Consider the following 18,571-nt stretch of genomic DNA (forward strand, 5'->3'; position numbering starts at 1 on the left):
ACTGGAAATAAGAACAGAAATGAAATGATAAGCACATCAGAAGTCGTCTTCTATTCTAAGGAAGAATAAAGATTAGAATTTTGATAAAATACAGTGACACATTCCAACAAATAATTTTTACTTCAAAGCAGAGTGTGTTCTACAAAACAGATCCAGGAAACAGATCATATTCATTAACAGTATAACAACCAAAACAAATTATATTCATTACAGTTTTAGATTACCAGTATTTTAAGCATCCACAGTAAACTTGCTTCCTCCACTGAACTCAAAACAGCTATTTTTAGTAAGTCTGAAAAAAGATCATCTCAAGTTTTAAAGAAGTAGACAATTAAAATTTGTACTTCTTTCATCAAATCTAAAAGAAAACATATTTATGCTCTGAAATTCCAAATTAATTAGAAAAAACTATTAACAAAAAACAAAAACAAGAGAAGCTGGTACGGAATAGGCCATTATAGTAAGTCCTGATAAGAACATGCTATAATAAAATATAACAAAAGGTAAAGCAAAATTAACAAATACATTTTCACCAAACACCTACCATGTGCCATATATTGTTCTAACCATAGGAATATAATGCCCTTCCCACCCACATGGCACCAAGGAGTCCCTTACTCCAATTTGGTCACTGGAAAATCTAGAAATGTCTGAGAAAAAGAGTACCAAAGATAACAGAAGTGTTGAGAAAATATGACCCACAAGGAAATGTTAAAACAACAACAACTAAGTTTGGTTCACTTAGACAAGAGAAGACAGAACAGCAACTTTATAATCTTAAAGGAAATAGAGGATGTTGACCAGCTGTTCTCCAATTCCTTGAGGACTAGAGTAAAGGATGTGGGCTCTAAGCATGAGAATGTGAGCCTAAAAATAATGAAAAAAAAAGATACGATGGTATGGGATTTCATAAACAGAAATGAACTCTTAGGGAGGTTGTAAACTCTTCTGTTAAAAGTCTAATTTTCATATAGGAGAGTTGAGCCGTAGTCCTCAGGTAGGCAAGAAGATGGACTCTGGAAGATAATAATGAGACACGGAGCAACGTATGCCTGATGCCAGATGGCAGCTGATGAAGCAAAAGCCAGCAGCTTTGCCTGTGGCATACTTATGTGAAGGGAACCTATCACCAGTGTAGGAGAGGGGACTCGCAATAGGATCAAAGACATTATTTTATTTCCTATAATATGAACGTCCTTGCAAATGTGCCGTGATCTTAGAGCTTCCTCCTAGGCACATTTGCTGCAATTTGTACTATTTCATTATTTATTTCATATAGTTTTCCACCACAGTTATGATTTTTTTAATTAAAAAAATTCTCCTGGTGCTGGGTGAGATACAGGGATCACATTCCACTCAGTCTCTCCCTCTGAATGCAGTTATAAAACCTAAATTTCAGGATTCTGAAAACTAAATAGTAGTAGGTGGATCGGGGAATTAGCCCAGAATTCAAAGTATCACTGAAGCAGCAGTGAGTTCACTATTTCCCCACTCTGGTACTCCACCCTATCCGCCCCCCCACCAAAAAAACCTGTAATGAACAAAAGATCAAAAGTTTAAACTAAGGCAGCCTCAGTTCAACTGAATTTTCCTTTTGCCTCGGGCTTCAGTACAGCATGGCATAGCACTGTTACTGATCCCATTTTTATTTAAAGCACTGGAATTTTACTCATCATGAATTTTATGCATTAATTCTTATTTTTTATAATACTGCATTAAAATGTTAATTTGCTTTGATTACTGAGTTTTTTGATACCTCCTTCAATTTTGTGCTTGAGTCTGACCCTAGTCCTGGCCTTGATTCAACCTATATCTTACTCTATTACACAAAGATTATCTCAAAATAAACCACACACCCAAAATGAACCACATTAAACCACAGAACTTTTAGAAGAAAACACAGAAGAAAATCTGTGTAACCTGGAGTCAGTCAAGGAGTTCTTAGATGTGACACCAAAGCTACATTCTACAAAATAAAAAAATGATAAATTAGACTTTATCAAAATTAAAGTATTTTGGAGGAGCTTCAAGATGGTGGAAGAGTAAGATGCAGAGATCACCTTCCTCCCCACAAATACATCAGAAATACATCTATATGTGGAACAGCTTCTACAGAACACCTACTAAACGCTGGTAGAAGACCTCAGACCTCCCAAAAGGCAAGAAACTCCCCACGTACCTGGGTAGGGCAAAAGAAAAAAGAAAAAAACAGAGACAAAAGAACAGGGATGGGACCTGCACCAGTGGGAGGTAGCTGTGAAGGAGGAAAGGTTTCCACACACTAGGAACACCCTTCTCGGACAGAGACTGCGGGTGGGGGAGGGGGAAAGCTTCAGAGCCGCAGAGGAGCGCGCAGCCACAGGGGTGCGGAGGGAAAAGAGGAGAGATTCCCGCACAGAGAGGATCAGTGCCGACCAGCACTCACCAGCCCGAGAGGCTTGTCTGATCACCCGCCGGGGAGCGCGGGGGATGAGAACTGAGGCTCCGGCTTCGGATCCCAGGGAGAGGACTGGGGTTGGCTGTGTAAACACAGCCTGCAGAGGCTAGTGCGCCACAGCTAGCTGGGAGGGAGTCCGGGAAAAGGTGTGGAGCTGCCCAAGAGGCAAGACTTTCTTGCCTATTTGTTTCCTGGTGCATGAGGAGAGGGGATTCAGAGTGCCGCTTAAAGGACCTCCAGAGACGGGCGCGAGCCGCGGCTATCAGCGCGGACCTCAGAGACGGGCATGGGACACTAAGGCTGCTGCTGCCACCACCAAGAAGCCTGTGTGCAAGCACAGGTCACTATCCAACCTCCCTACCTGGGAGCCTGTGCAGCCCGACACTGCCAGGGTCCCGGGATCCAGGGACAACTTCCCCGGGAGAACGCACGGCGCGCCTCAGGCTGGTGCAACGTCACGCTGGCCTCTGCCACCGTAGGCTCGCCCCGCATCCATACCCCTCCCTCCCCCCGCCTGAGTGAGCCATCCCCCAGAATCAGTGGCTCCTTTAACCCCGTCCTGTCTGAGCGAAGAACAGACACCCTCAGGCGACCTACAGGCAGAGGCGGGTCCAAATCCAAAGCTGAACCCCTGGAGTTGTGCGAACAAAGAGAGAAAGTGAAATCTCTCCCAGCAGCCTCAGGAGCAGCGGATTAAATCTCCACAATCAACTTGATGTACCCTGCATCTGTGGAATACCTGAATAGACAACGAATCATCCCAAATTGAGGAGGTGGACTTTGGGAGCAACGATATATATATATATATACTTTTTGTTTTGCTTTTCCCTTTTTCTCTTTTTGAGAGTGTGTATGTGTATGCTTCCGGGTGTGATTTTGTTTGTATAGCTTTGCATTTACCATTTGTCTTAGGGTTCTGTCTGTCCGTTGTTGTTTTTTTTTCTTAATTCTTAAAAATTTTTCGTACTAATTATTCTTTATTTTAATAACTTTCCTTTATTTTATTTTATTTTATCTTCATTCTTTCTTTCTCTCTTTTTTTTCTCCCTTTTATTCTGAGCCGGGTGGATGAAAGGCTCTTGGTGCTCCAGCCAGGCGTCAGGGCTGTGCCACTGAGGCAGAAGAGCCAAGTTCAGGACATTGGTCCACAAAAGACCTCCCAGCTCCATGTAATATCAAATGGCGAAAATCTCCCAGAGATCTCCATCTCAACGCCAAGACCCAGCTTCACTCAACGATGAGCAAGCTACAGTGCTGGACACCCTATGCCAAACAACTAGCAAGACAGGAACACAACCCCATCCATTAGCAGAGAGTCTGCCTAAAATCATAACTAGGCCACAGACACCCCAACACATCACCAGATGTGGACCTGCCCACCAGCCTCATCCACCAGAACACAGGCACTAGTCCCATCCACCAGGAAGCCTACACAACCCACTGAATCAACTTTAGTCACTGTGGACAGACACCAAAAACAATGGGAACTACGAACCTGCAGCCTGAGAAAAGGAAAGCCCAAACACAGTAAGTTAAGCAAAATGAGAAGACAGAGAAACACACAGCAGATGAAGGAGCAAGGCAAAAACCCACCAGACCTAACAAATGAAGAGGAAATAGGCAGTCTACCTGAAAAGGAATTCATAATAACAATAGTAAAGATGATCTAAACTCTTGGAAATAGAATACAGAAAATATAAGAAACATTTAACAAGGACCTAGAAGAACTAAAGAGCAAACAGTGATGAACAACACAATAAATGAAATTAAAAATTCTCTAGAAGGGATCAGTAGCAGAATAACTGAGGCAGAAAAAGAGATAAGCGACCTGGAAGATAAAATAGTGGAAATAACTACTGCAGAGCAGAATAAAGAAAAAAGAATGAAAAGAATTGAGGACAGTCTCAGAGACCTCTGGGACAACATTAAATGCACCAACACTTGAATTATAGGGGTCCCAGAAGAAGAAGAGAAAAAGAAGGTGACTGAGAAAATATTTGAAGAGATTATAGTTGAAAACTTCCCTAATATGGGAAAGGAAATAGTTAATCAAGTCCAGGAAGCACAGAGAGTCCCATACAGGATAAATCCAAGGAGAAACACACCAACACACATGTTAATCAAACTATCAAAAATTAAATACAAAGAAAGAACATTAAAAGCAGCAAGGGAAATGCATAAATAACATATAACAGAATACCCATAAGGTTAACAGATGATCTTTCAGCAGAAACTCTGCAAGCCAGAAGGGAGTCACAGGACATATTTAAAGTGATGAAAGGGAAAAACCTACAACCAACATTACTCTACCCAGCAAGGATATCATTCAGATTTGACGGAGAAATTAAAACCTTTATAAACAAGCAAGAGCTAAGAGAATTCAGCACCACCAAACCAGCTTTACAACAAATGCTAAAGGAACTTCTCTAGGCAGAAAACACAAGAGAGGAAAAGACCTACAAAAACAAACCCAAAACAATTAAAAAAATGGGAATACGAACATACATATCGATAATTACCTTAAATGTAAATGGATTAAATGCTCCAACCAAAAGACATAGACCGCTGAATGGATACAAAAACAAGACCCGTATATATGCTGTCTACAAGACACCCACTTCAGACCTAGGGACACATACAGACTGAAAGTGAGGGGATGGAAAAAGATATTCCACCCAAATGGAAATCAAAAGAAAGCAGCAGTAGCAATTCTCATATCAGACAAAATAGACTTTAATATAAAGACTATTAAAGGAGACAAAGAAGGACACTACATAATGATCAAGGAATCGATCCAAGAAGAAGATATAACAATTGGAAATATTTGTGCACCCAACATAGGAGCACCTCAATACATAAGGCAAACACTAACAGCCATAAAAGGGGAAATCAACAGTAACACAATCATAGTAGGGGACTTTAACACCCCACTTTCACCAATGGACAGATCATCCAAAATGAAAATAAATAAGGAAACACAAGCTTTAAATGATACATTAAACAAGATGGACTTGAGTGATATTTATAGGACATACCATCCAAAAACAACAGAATACACATTCTTCTCAAGTGCTCATGGAACATTCTCCAGGATAGATCGTATCTTGGGTCACAAAACAAGCCTTGGTAAATTTAAGAAAATTGAAATTGTGTCAAGTAATCTTTTCCAACCACAACACTATGAGACTAGATATCAACTACACGAGAAAATCTGTAAGAAAAAATCTGTAAGAAATACAAACACATGGAGGCTAAACAATACACTACTTAATAATCAAGAGATCACTGAAGAAATCAAAGAGCAAATCAAAAAATACCTAGAAACAAAAGACAATGAAAACACGAAGACCCAAAACCTATGTGATGCAGCAAAAGCAACTCTAAGTGGGAAGTTTATAGCAATACAGTCCTATCTTAAGAAACAAGAAACATCTCAAATAAACAACCTAATCTTACACCTAAAGCAATCAGAGAAAGAAGAACAAAAAAACCACAAGTTAACAGAAGGAAAGAAATCATAAAGATCACATCAGAAATAAATGAAAAACAAATGAAGGAAACAATAGCAAAGATCAATAAAAGTAAAAGCTGGTTCTTTGAGAAGATAAACAAAATTGATAAACCATTAGCCAGACTCATCAAGAAAAAAAGGGAGAAGACTCAAATCAATAGAATTAGAAATGAAAAAGGAGAAGTAACAACTGACACTGCAGAAATACAAAGCATCATGAGAGATTACTACAAGCAACACTATGCCAATAAAATGGACAACCTGGAACAAATGGACAAATTCTTAGAAATGCACAACCTTCCGAGACTGAACCAGGAAGAAACAGAAAATATAAACAGACCAATCAAAGCACTGAAATTGAAACTGTGATTAAAAATCTTCCAACACACAAAAGCCCAGGACAATATGGCTTCACAGGTGAATTCTACGAAACATTTAGAGAAGAGCTAACACCTATCCTTCTCAAACTCTTCCAAAATATACCAGAGGGAGGAACACTCCTAAACTCATTCTATGAGGCCACCATCACCCTGATACCAAAACCAGACAAAGATGTCACAAAGAAAGAAAACTATAGGCCAATATCACTGAGGAACATAGATGCAAAAATCCTCAACAAAATACTAACAAAAAGAATCCAACAGCACATTAAAAGGATCACACACCATGATCAAGTGGGGCTTATCTCAGGAATGCAAGGATTCTTCAATATATGCAAATCAATCAATGTGATACACCATATTAACAAACTGAAGGAGAAAAACCATATGATCATCTCAATAGATGCAGAGAAAGCTTTTGACAAAATTCAACACCCATTTATGATTAAAACCCTCCAGAAAGTAGGCATAGAGGGAACTTTTCTCAACATAATAAAGGCCATATATGACAAACCCACAGCCAACATTGTCCTCAATGGTGAAAAATTGAAACCATTTCCACTAAGATCAGAAACAAGACAAGGTTTCCCACTCTCACCACTATTAGTCAACATAAGTTTGGAAGTTTTAGCCACAGCAATCAGAGAAGAAAAAGAAATAGAAGGAATCCAAATCGGAAAAGAAGAAGTAAAGCTGTCACTGTTTGCTGATGACATGATACTATACATAGAGAATCCTAAAGATGCTACCAGAAAACTACTAGAGCTAGTGAATGAATTTGGTAAAGTAGCAGGATACAAAAGTAATGCACAGGGGGCTTCCCTGGTGGCGCAGTGGTTGAGAGTCTGCCTGCCGATGCAGGGGACATGGGTTCGTGCCCCAGTCCGGGAGGATCCCACATGCCGCGGAGCAGCTGGGCCCGTGAGCCATGGCCGCTGAGCCTGCGCGTCCGGAGCCTGTGCTCCGCGGCGGGAGAGGCCACAACAGTGAGAGGCCCACATAACGCGTAAAAAAAAAAAAAAAAAAAAAAAAAAGTAATGCACAGAAATCTCTAGCATTCCTATACACCAATGATGAAAAATCTGAAAGTGAAATTAAGGAAACACTCCCATTTACCACTGCAACAAAAAGAATAAAATATCTAGGAATAAACCTACCTATGGGAAACAAAAGACCTATATGCAGAAACTTATAAGACACTGATGAAAGAAATTAAAGATGATACAAACAGATGGAGAGATACACCATGTTCTTGGATTGGAAGAATCAACATTGTGAAAATGACTATACTACACAAAGCAATCTACAGATTCAATGCAATCCCTATCAAACTACCACTAGCATTTTTCACAGAACTAGAACAAAAAATTTCACAATTTGTATGGAAACACAAAAGACCCCGAATAGCTAAAGCAATCTTGAGAAAGAAAAGCGGAGTTGGAGGAATCAGGCTCCCTGACTTCAGACTATACTACAAAGCTACAGTAATCAAGGTAGTATGGTACTCGCACAAAAACAGAAATATAGATCAATGGAACAGGATAGAAAGCCCAGAGGTAAACCCACACACATATGGTCACCTTATCTTTGATAAAGGAGGCAAGAATACACAGTGGAGAAAAGAGAGCCTTTTCAATAAGTGGTGCTGGGAAAACTGGACAGGTACATGTAAAAGTATGAAATTAGAACACTCCCTAAGATCATACACAAAAATAAACTCAAAATGGATTAAAGAGCTAAATGTAAGGCCAGACACTATCAAACTCTTAGGGGAAAACATAGGCAGAACAGTCTATGACATACATCACAGCAAGATCCTTTTTGACCCACATCCTAGAGAAATGCAAATAAAAACAAAAATAAACAAATGGGACCGAATGAAACTGAAAAGCTTTTGCACAGCAAAGGAAACCATAAACAATACAAAAAGACAACCCTCAGAATGGGAGAAAATATTAGCAAATGAAGCAACTGACAAAGGATTAATCTCCAAAATTTACAAGCAGCTCATGCAGCTCAATATCAAAAAAACCAAACAACCCAATCCAAAAATGGGCAGAAGACATAAATAGACATTTCTCCAAAGAAGATATACAGGTTGCCAACAAACACATGAAAGAATGCTCAACATCATTAATCACTAGAGAAATGAAAATCAAAACTACAACAAAATGTCATCTCACACCGGTCAGCATGGCTATCATCAAAAAATCTACAAACAATAAATGCTGGAGAGGGTGTGGATAAAAGGGAACCCTCTTGCACTGTTGGTGGGAATGTAAATTGATACAGCTACTATGGAGAACAGTATGGAGGTTCCTTAAAAAACTAAAAATAGAACTACCATACGACCCAGCAATCCCACTACTGGGCATATATATACCCTGTGAAAACCATAATTCAAAAAGAGTCATGGACCACAATGTTCATTGCAGCTCTATTTACAACAGCCAGGACATGGAAGCAACCTAAGTGTCCATCAACAGATCAATGGATAAAGAAGATGTGGCACATATATACAATGGAATATTGCTCAGCCATAAAAAGAAACGAAATTGAGTTATTCGTAGTGAGGTGGATGGACCTAGAGTCTGTCATACAGAGTGAAGTAAGTTAGAAAGAGAAAAACAAATACCATATGCTAACACATATATATGGAATCTAAAAAAAAATGAAAATGGTCATGGAGAACCTAGGGGCAAGACGGGAATAAAGACACAGACCTACTAGAGAATGGACTTGAGGATATGAGGATGGGGAAGGGTAAGCTGTAACAAAGTGAGAGGGTGGCATGGACATATGTACACTAAACGTAAAACAGATAACTAGTGGGATGCAGCCTCATAACACAGGGAGGTCAGCTCGGTGCTTTGTGACCACCTAGAGGCGTGGGATAGGGAGGGTGCGAGGGAGGGAGACACAAGAGGGAAGAGATGTGGGAACATATGTATACATACAAGTGATTCACTTTGTTATAAAGCAGAAACTAACAGCATTGTAAAGTAATTATATTCCAATAAAGATGTTAAAAAAATAATGTATTTTGCCTTGTAAAGGATTCTATTAAGAAAAAGAAAAAAACAAGCAGCAGACTGGGAGAGAATATCCCAAGAACTTTGTATCTAGAATATATAGAGGAATCTCAAAATTAATAGTAAGAAACAAACAACCTCATTTAAAACTGAGCAAAAGACTTGAAGAGGCATTTCACCCAAGAGAATACAACCATGGAAAATGGACACATGAAGATATTCAACATCACTGGCTATGAGGAAAATTCAAATTATAACCACTCCACATACCTATTAGAATGTATAAAATAAAAAATGTTACAATACAAAGTGTTGGTGAGGATGCAGAGCAAGTAAAAAACACAGACACTGTTGGTGGGAATACAAAATGACATTGTTAATCTGAAGATGGCTTGGCAGTTTCTTATAAAAGTAAATATACACTCACTATATGACCCAGCAAGCCTACTCTTAGGTATTTGCCCTAAAGAAAAGAAAACTTACATTCACACAAAAACCTCTATATGAATGCTTACAGCAGCTCCATCCGTGACCTCCAAAAATTAGAAATAATCAAGTGTACTTTAGTAGATGAAAAAAACTGTGCTGTAGCCATACAGTGGAATACTATTCAACAATAAAATGTAACAAGTTATTGATACGCACAACTAACCTGGATGAGTCTCAAAGGATTCTGCTGAAAGAAGTTGATCTAAAAAGGTTACACACTATATGAGTCCATTTGTATGACATTCTTGAAAAGTCAACACTATAGTGATGGAGAACAGACCAGTGAATGCCAGGGATAAGGAGTGGAGAGCGACGGCGGGGGTAAGAGGGTGACTATAGAGGGATGGCACAAAGGAGTTTTTAGGGGGTGATGGAACTACCTGTTCTGTATCCTGATTGTATTGATGGAACTACAGGAATCTATAGGGGTTAAAAATCACAGAACTGTACACTTTAAAAATAATAAAAAATAACCATCACTAAGCTTGTTCCTTTCATTTTCCCTACATAAAACATTTTAGGACTTGATAAGGTATATATTAACAGTTAAACCATCATGAAATTGGTGGTTTCTTTCCTCTCTATTCTCACGTGCCTACAGATGAACACTCAACTGCACTCTTTAAATCCTGAGAACTACTGTCCTGGAACATCCATAGCATGATACCTTTAGGTGCAATGAAAAGTAATTTAATCACGTCTTATGGACACTAGCCCCATCCTGGACACTGTGAGGCTAACTTAGCAGGGGACTCTAGCTGAGTTCCAGTTACTGAATCTGAAGAAAGGGTTTAGTAAGTCAAATCACAAAAGTGGTAAAAATGCAATATTTTTTTTCCATCATAGCCCAATGGCATCTCTTTCCTTCGCTACTTAAAGAAAACCTAAATGTCCATCAACAAAGGAATGGATAAAGAATGGGTATGAAAAAAAAAAAAAGAATGGATATGGATGTGGTACATACAAACAATGGAATATTACTCAGCCACAAAAAGGAACGAAACTGGGTCATTTGTAGAGACGTGGATGGACCTAAAGAGTGTCATACAGAGTGAAGTAAGTCACAAAAACAAATATCGTATATTAATGCATATATGTGGAATCCAGAAAAATGGTATAGATGACCTTAATTGCCAAGCAGACACAGAGACACAGACGTAGAGAACAAATGTATGGATACCAAGGGGGAAAGGGGTGGGGTGGGAGGAATTGGGAGATGGGGATTGACACATATACACTATTGATACTATGTATAAAATAGACAACTGATGGGAACATACTGTATAGCACAGGGAAGTCTACTTAATGCACTTTGTGTCCAAAATGGAGGGGATATATGTATATTTATGGCTGATTCATTTTGCTGTGCAGTAGAAGCTAACACAACATTGTAAAGCAACTATACTCCAATAAAAATTAATTAAAAAAATATTCTTACAGAAAGTAACACTGACCATTGTGCTTCCTGACAGTAAAACATTGTCCTAATAACTAGGCTCAGGACACTGGGAAAAGGTAGTGTTAGAAAAAGAACCTTGTAACTGCTGTGTTGGCAAATTTACACTAAAACTCCATCATCATCTATTTACTCCCAGGTTCCCTATCAAATATTCATTGACCAAGAAAGAAGAAATATTCAGAAGACCAGGAAACACGCAGTGCTCACACACCCTTTTAGTTGCCGATGAGCAAATGCTCAATAAACCTACCCTGAGTATATTGTCTTATCATTTGGCAGTGGGAAAACAGACATATTTTACTAAATACAAACATACTAATCAGAACCCACCTAGAATCTACATTGTTTAATCCTCCCAAGAAAGTGAATTTCATTAAGCTGATATTGCTTTATTCAAAATAATACATAATTCAAAGCAACTGCTATTCCCTAGCCAACCAGCTGCCTGATTGCTCTTTAATAAAAGTCAGATAATGGAACGCTAGTTAACTCAAAGCCCATTTTTTTCCATCCCCTTGTGCTTCACATTAAAAAGGTTTCACCATATTTTAGAAAGCAGATAAATGCCAAATATAGTCTTTCTTTCAAGCTTATTTTCAGTTGGCATTTGCACTGCATATAACTCAAGTTCTCTCTGTGTACTACTATTCCTTATGCGATCCTGACTGGGCAAAGACACCGCTTGAATCCTTTATTTCTAGAAAACGCTTAAAGACGTGTGATTCGGACTGAGCTGGGACTTTATATCAGTAAGACAGATCATTAGTCTATTCCCAGTACAAAATGGAAGAACAGTTCTTCAGCTCCTTCAGAGACAAGCTTTCACAGACACAGCTTCATTAATTCATTAAGTTTGAAGTAAATTCCCATATTAGTCGTTATCTGTATTCAAATATAAGAACAAAGACACATTCCAAAGCCAATTCTGAGGACTCCTTGGAATATCCATTAATTTGAATGACCTTTCTGCTCTCATTCACATGTACAAATAACATGGGGTGATTGTAGTCTGAAGAGTCAGCATGTCCCTTACACTTATTAATTAAGATACATAGCTAGATTCATGAAGGGTCTATTATTTCATGGCCCCATTATATCCATTTATACTTATTCAATGTCTTTGGATTTAAAATATCAATATTCTCTCCTAATAAGAACACAAAAACTTTTTATGTGAAATGGAAGTGCTAATCCTTTCATTTTATATGTTATATGTCATTTTATATATTGACACATATAGCAATTTTCTTGGACATCAAAATTCATTAATTTAAAGGTTATATCTCAGTATAATCTATGGGTAATGTGATAAGATATGATGTTTAGAAAAATAATGTGAACTCAAGTTCTCTTCAGAACTTCACCTAACTATATAAAGAAGGAAAGACAGTTGGTATTTTTATGGAAATTTTTGTTCTTTTAAAGAAATCTCTTTTTTTTTTACACAATATGGACCTTACCTTCTCCTCAATATATGCAGTAGGCTATCTCTGTAATAGGATAAGTAGGTCTGAAATAAGAAACTTTCCCCACCTTTTGGTAAATATATAAACTATTACTTAATTAACATAACTTTAACAATAATTATGTATTTTTCAACCAATACCCATGATAGTAAGGGGCAGAGATACAGCCTGTAGGTAGGTAGGCAGTAAGTAAGTGTGCATAATCCAGATTTCATCTCCCACAGGAAAGGGATATTGCAGAGAACAAGTAGTGGTAGAAAGAAACAAAACTCTAAGATAATCCTTGTTCTTTGCTATCTATTCTCTTCAATGGTTAAAAAACATTCCTAAAGATAATCAAATATTCTCTAGATGATCATAAATGAGTTTTTTTCTTCCTTAAAACACCTTTACTATTATCTTTCTTATATGGGCACCAGGATTCTCAATCAACTTTGAAATGCCTACGGGAGTCTAGTTGAAAATGCCAAAGCAAATTTCCCTTCCCTTCCGTTCAGTAGCCGTGCTAAATGCTATAGCTATGTTTTAAAAATAAAGGTTTAGTTTTTCTCTTTCTTCTCTTCACTTTGTTCATTGTTTACAGAAACAGAGATCCCTCACCAAACTTCGTAAACAAATTAGAAGAGAAGTTGGGACCAAGTGTGAAATTTCTGGCTGTTTTCCTTTCCACCTTTTCCTTCTCTCTACACAAGGGAATGTCTGCTCTCTCTTAAATTACTGCCCAAAGCAACTGAGGTGAAGAGGCCACCATGTTAATACCAGGTCAAAACAACTTCATTTCACTATGCTTGGGTTAAAGAGTATAAGTGGTAATATACTAGTACAATTGCATAAACCACATCCCTTGGTTTATATTAGCAAAAAAGGAAATTCTATTAATCATTTTGCAACAAAGCATAGTTTGATGAAAAATCACTAAGCTAATAATAGTTTTGAATGTTATTTCACAGCATTTCCTGAAATAACTGGAACTTTGAAAAGACTTTAAAATTTCTATGTTTCTTCTAAACATAATTACCTTTTAAAAAAGTGATAGGTCATCTCCAAATTACACTTAGTCCATTCCTTCTCTCCTACGCTTTTTCACATAAAATAGAGTAATGGAAGCTTTTTACACAATATATAAACATTCTAGGGTCCCATCTACACAGAGACAAAGGCGAGCTTTTTAAATTCAAGATCAAATTATATTCTGGAATTTATCTTAGAAAAGAGGCTAAGCACATTATTCAAATTACAACGAAGTAGATGATAAATGAGGATATGCATTTTTTTTAAACTTGAGGAAACGAAATTGGACTAGGAAAAGGAAACACCTAAAAATAATTTCAGCAGAATTGTAAAATGTATACAAACATCACACAGTAAAAATAGTAAATGTTAAACATTTGTCATCTCCTAGCGAAGAGTGTTCAGAGTCTCTAAACTGAATAGAGAAAGAAAAATTTTCAGAGCATATGACAATGCAGAGAGTGTAATTAAAACCATTTTTAAAGTTTGTTTCAAAACTAAATATGGAAAATATAATTGTTATATTTTAAAAAGCTATTTATTGTGAAGACTGTAGGACAGTTTTTAGTTATTAGGAAATTAATCGTATAGATTGTTAACATTCCCTAACTGAAAACAATGTTTGGCTCCCTATCTATATGGAGCTTGGCATTCCAGAATATAACTATCTAGGGATTTATTTCGTTTTAGAAAAGGGTGTGGGAAAATGCAGTCAATCATACTGTACTGAAGTAAATGGCCTTAGGATACACCTAGCAGCACCATTGCCTGTGCCTAGTCAAACAAGCAAACAACTGAATGTTGATATTAAGAATATGAGATGCTGCCTTTTAGCTAAATTAAAACTCAATACAGTAAGTACCTTAGTATAGCAGAGTGTGGTGTTTCCAAAAGAAATGACAATCCTGGCTTTTAATAACAAAAATACAATTAAATAAAAGAGGTGTTGTTTGGCTCCTCTAGCAAAGTGTCCACCCTCTTTATCCATCCCAAAGAATGAATCTGTTTATTTTTCGACATTCCAAGAAGACTTAAAACTTGAGAAAATAGGGATCAAAGGGGCAGGTTAAAGTCCCTTTAGCATACCGTTCTACAATATAAACAGAAAACAATGCTGTCTGATGCTAACAACCAAAAAAAGACAAACAAATCCTAAATCAATGATTTAAAAGGCCACTTTAAGGTGAGTGGTTTTGTCCCTATTTGGAGTTCTCTCTTCATCCATCTATTAAAATGGGTCTCAAAATCAGTTTTCTGACTTTTCTAAGGTAATTCAATATATGATCAATTCTGTTTCCTCAATGACCTCACTCTTTGCATCTCTTCACTTGCTCGTCCCTTAAATGCTTTGGTTTCCTAGGGCTCATCTTCTCCATCCTTGATGCCCTTTCTGTGATCAAACTAATCAGCAACCAACATTTCAACTCTGAACTATAAATACTCCTCCCAAAACTGTGTCCTCTTTCTTCTAAGCACCAAAGTTATCTACCCATCTGCCCACTGAACATCTCCACCCAGAGGTCCTAAAGGTACTTCAAGTTCAACATACCAACAACAGACTCACTGCCTTTCTTCTAAAACCTGCTATCTTTTTTTGTTTTCTTTTAATTGCAGGGAACACTGACCCAGTCTCCTAAATTATACATATACAAATAAATACCACGTCTTGTAAATCTAACCTTCACACTTCAATAAAAATCAACGTCTAAGACCTGGATCTGAATATGTCATTCCTTTGCTTTAAAAAACAAAAAAACAAAAAACCATAAGATAAAGTCACTTTATTATGGTATACAAAGTCAGTTTACCCTTCCATCTCTAGATACTTCTCTCCTGCCTCACTCTCCAAAGACACACCTGTGCTCTACAGTATGCATTACTTGTACTTCCCAAGTATACCATTCACTCATTCAATAAACAAGAACCTTCTATGTGCCAGGCACTGTTCTGAGCATTGGGGATATTGCAGTGAACAAAACAGACAAAGTTTCTGCCCTCATGAGCATACATCCTGGTGGAAGCAGACAGACAAAAACAAACAAATATATAATAGATGAGATGGTGGTAAGTGCCATGGAGAAAAACATCTAGTTAGAAAAGCAATTCAGAGCAACACAACAAACAGTGTGTTCTGTACACTTATGACATCCACATGTCTTTAAAAGTACAATCATACTTCTATATCCCTTAATTTAATTACATTTCAATTTAAATTATAATTTAAAAACACAACCCCATGAGTAATACTGAGATGTATAGTCGTTGAGAGGCATTAAAAAAAAACAGCTTACTTCTGGAACAACCAATTATAATAATTTTATTTTTTGAGATTAAAGTTGATAGAGTCAAGAGTGTTTTTCTTTGATTCTAGTGTTTTAGTTGGCTCCTGGATGCACCCAAAAAAAGTATTATTAGTGTTGGCACATTTCAAATTATGTCATGAGATTAGAATCTATAAAACTTAAAGTACTCATCTAGAATTAGTCTCATTGTTAGTTCATTGTCTCTATACCATGGTTTCAAATTTAGTGCCTACAACTTAAGACTCCACAGTAATATTAAAACATTAGAGATAGGAGCTTTTTGCTGGTGATTTAAAAACAGTTGTTCAATTGTCTGAATCATTTAAGTACATAATATGTCTCAACTGTTTACATAGAGCTGAAACAACCGGAGAAACCTACATAAGAGTGCTGTTTAAGATATAGGATATTACTAAAGGATTTGACTATGAGCCAAAGAAAATTTGCACAGACATTAATTGGCCTGTTTCATACTCGAAAAATAACAATGATTTGCCTTACCATCTAAATAATAATACATACTTTCAAAGACTTTAAAGGAACTCAGATTTTCCTCTGGGAATCTTCACTATTATTGTATTACATACTGCTCCAGTCTCTAGACATGAATGAATGAATGAATGAATGAACACATGCTGGTGTTTTAGTGCTTACATAAATATGTAAAGAAAACGAAAGGGGGGTTTTTCGGATGTGAAAGTTAAATCTGAAATGTTTTAAACTTCTAATAACTAAATAGATATTAACCTCAGTGGAAGCTGAGTCTTACCTTAATGACAACTCTAACAAGGAGAATTCTGTCAAAGTTTTCAAACAATGATACACTTCATCACATTCTGTGTGCATAACGTTTCACTTCTGTCCATAATCCCTGAATCCTTACAAACATGCACACTGTGGGAAGCTCCTTTCTGTATGTTACATGAAGATCAGCTTCTTCTCACCTCAAATTGGTTGGCAGAGCGGGTAAACATCCCAGGCCCAGCTGAAATTCTGACTAAAGTGTGGGCCTATAGGAAATACTGGGTTGGGGAGGGAAAAGTGTAGATAAGCCAGTCTGCAATGTACTAATAATTCCTGTGTTGGAGAAAAAAAGCAGCTACCACTGTACTGTAAGGGCAAGAACTTATGTTCTATTTCAAAACCAAAACCAAAACCAAAAATGGCTAAGAGGCAAACTTCACTTCATTCTCAAGGCTGGGAGGAAAGAACACACATACCGCATCTGTGATGTCTATTTCATACACCCTTTGGAAAGTCCCGCGCTCAAAGAAAACAAGTTTGCCGCTGCCACATCCCCTTTGAACAGACGTACCGGTGACTATGAGTTTATCATCTGGACTGAAACAGCAGTCAGTCCTACAGACAAAAAGAGTTTATAAGTATAGGCTTATGATGCCACAACAGTGCAGTGATAATGAGTTAAAATATAAACAACCTCACTGTAATAAGAGACAACTCTTACATAGGGTTTATAGTAAGTCAGGCACTTTTATTAATTCACTTAATACTCACAATAATCCTATGAAGTAGATACTATTATCCCCATTTTACTGATTAGGAAACTGAGGCAGAAAGAGGTTAAATAAACCTTGTCCAAGATCACAAAAGTAAATGGTACACCTGGGATTCGAACTTAGACAGCCTGACTCCAGAATCTGTGCTCTAATTTCTATACATTATAATATCTTTTGATGTAAATAACACGTGGGAAAAACTCAATATAGACATTGATCCTGTCTATACGCAAATAGACAGTATATGACTAATGCCTAAGTAGTGATTATTTTGATCAGTTTGGGAACTATTTTTATCAGCACTACCTCTCAAACAATTTGAGTTTTGTCAAGTCAAGCACCATGAAATGAGGAGCAGCTTGTACTGCTGGAACCTAATTGATGGCTGTGATTCAACAGCTCTTGTGATGAGAGGTCTGGCCACCTCTCTGTGAATAATCTAAGACATGAGCCAAAGACGTTATCTAGTTATCATTACTTGCAGCAGGCATAGGCTCAAAAAATTCGTATCGGCTATAAATTCATGTTTGTTTATCCATCTGTTTGTTTTAACAGATAAATGCCATGGGCAATAGACTGTGTCAGAGTTAGTGCTCTGATATTATACAGCTTCCTCCATTTGCTGCTTCCATTACCTTCACACTCTCCTTGTTGGTCATTATTTAATACAGATGAGAAATTTTATTTCTACCAAAATAGAAATTTTTGCTTAGGCACCAATTGTAGGACTTAGAGATCAAATCCCAACCTCAGCTATTTGCAGAAAAATCTTTAAAGCTTCAGTTATCAACTTAGTAGAATGCAGATAACAGTGTTCAGCTACCCAGAGCAAGACAGTCTGAATAAGTGACGGTTACCGAATTATTGACTGAAATGATGATAAGAAAAAATTGAGAAAATTACATATAATATTCAGTAACTATGAAGAATTGCTTTAATGGTATGAGGATTCAAATTTTAAAAGAA

General features: G+C 37.3%; 1 protein-coding gene across 2 annotated transcripts in view; it reads right to left on the reverse strand.

Annotated features, from left to right (window-relative positions):
• The window catches only part of WDR70 (WD repeat domain 70), a 315,980-nt gene that overhangs the window by 32,526 nt on the left and 264,883 nt on the right, over positions 1 to 18,571 (reverse strand). For both annotated transcript variants that reach the window (XM_082623147.1, XM_082623146.1), the window contains exon 13: positions 17,309 to 17,447. In XM_082623147.1, the coding sequence (XP_082479273.1) occupies positions 17,309 to 17,447 (139 nt within the window). The remainder of the gene's footprint in view (positions 1 to 17,308; positions 17,448 to 18,571) is intronic.

This window comes from Mesoplodon mirus, assembly GCF_964341445.2.
Source record: "Mesoplodon mirus genome assembly, chromosome: 5".
Taxonomy (NCBI): domain Eukaryota; kingdom Metazoa; phylum Chordata; class Mammalia; order Artiodactyla; family Ziphiidae; genus Mesoplodon; species Mesoplodon mirus.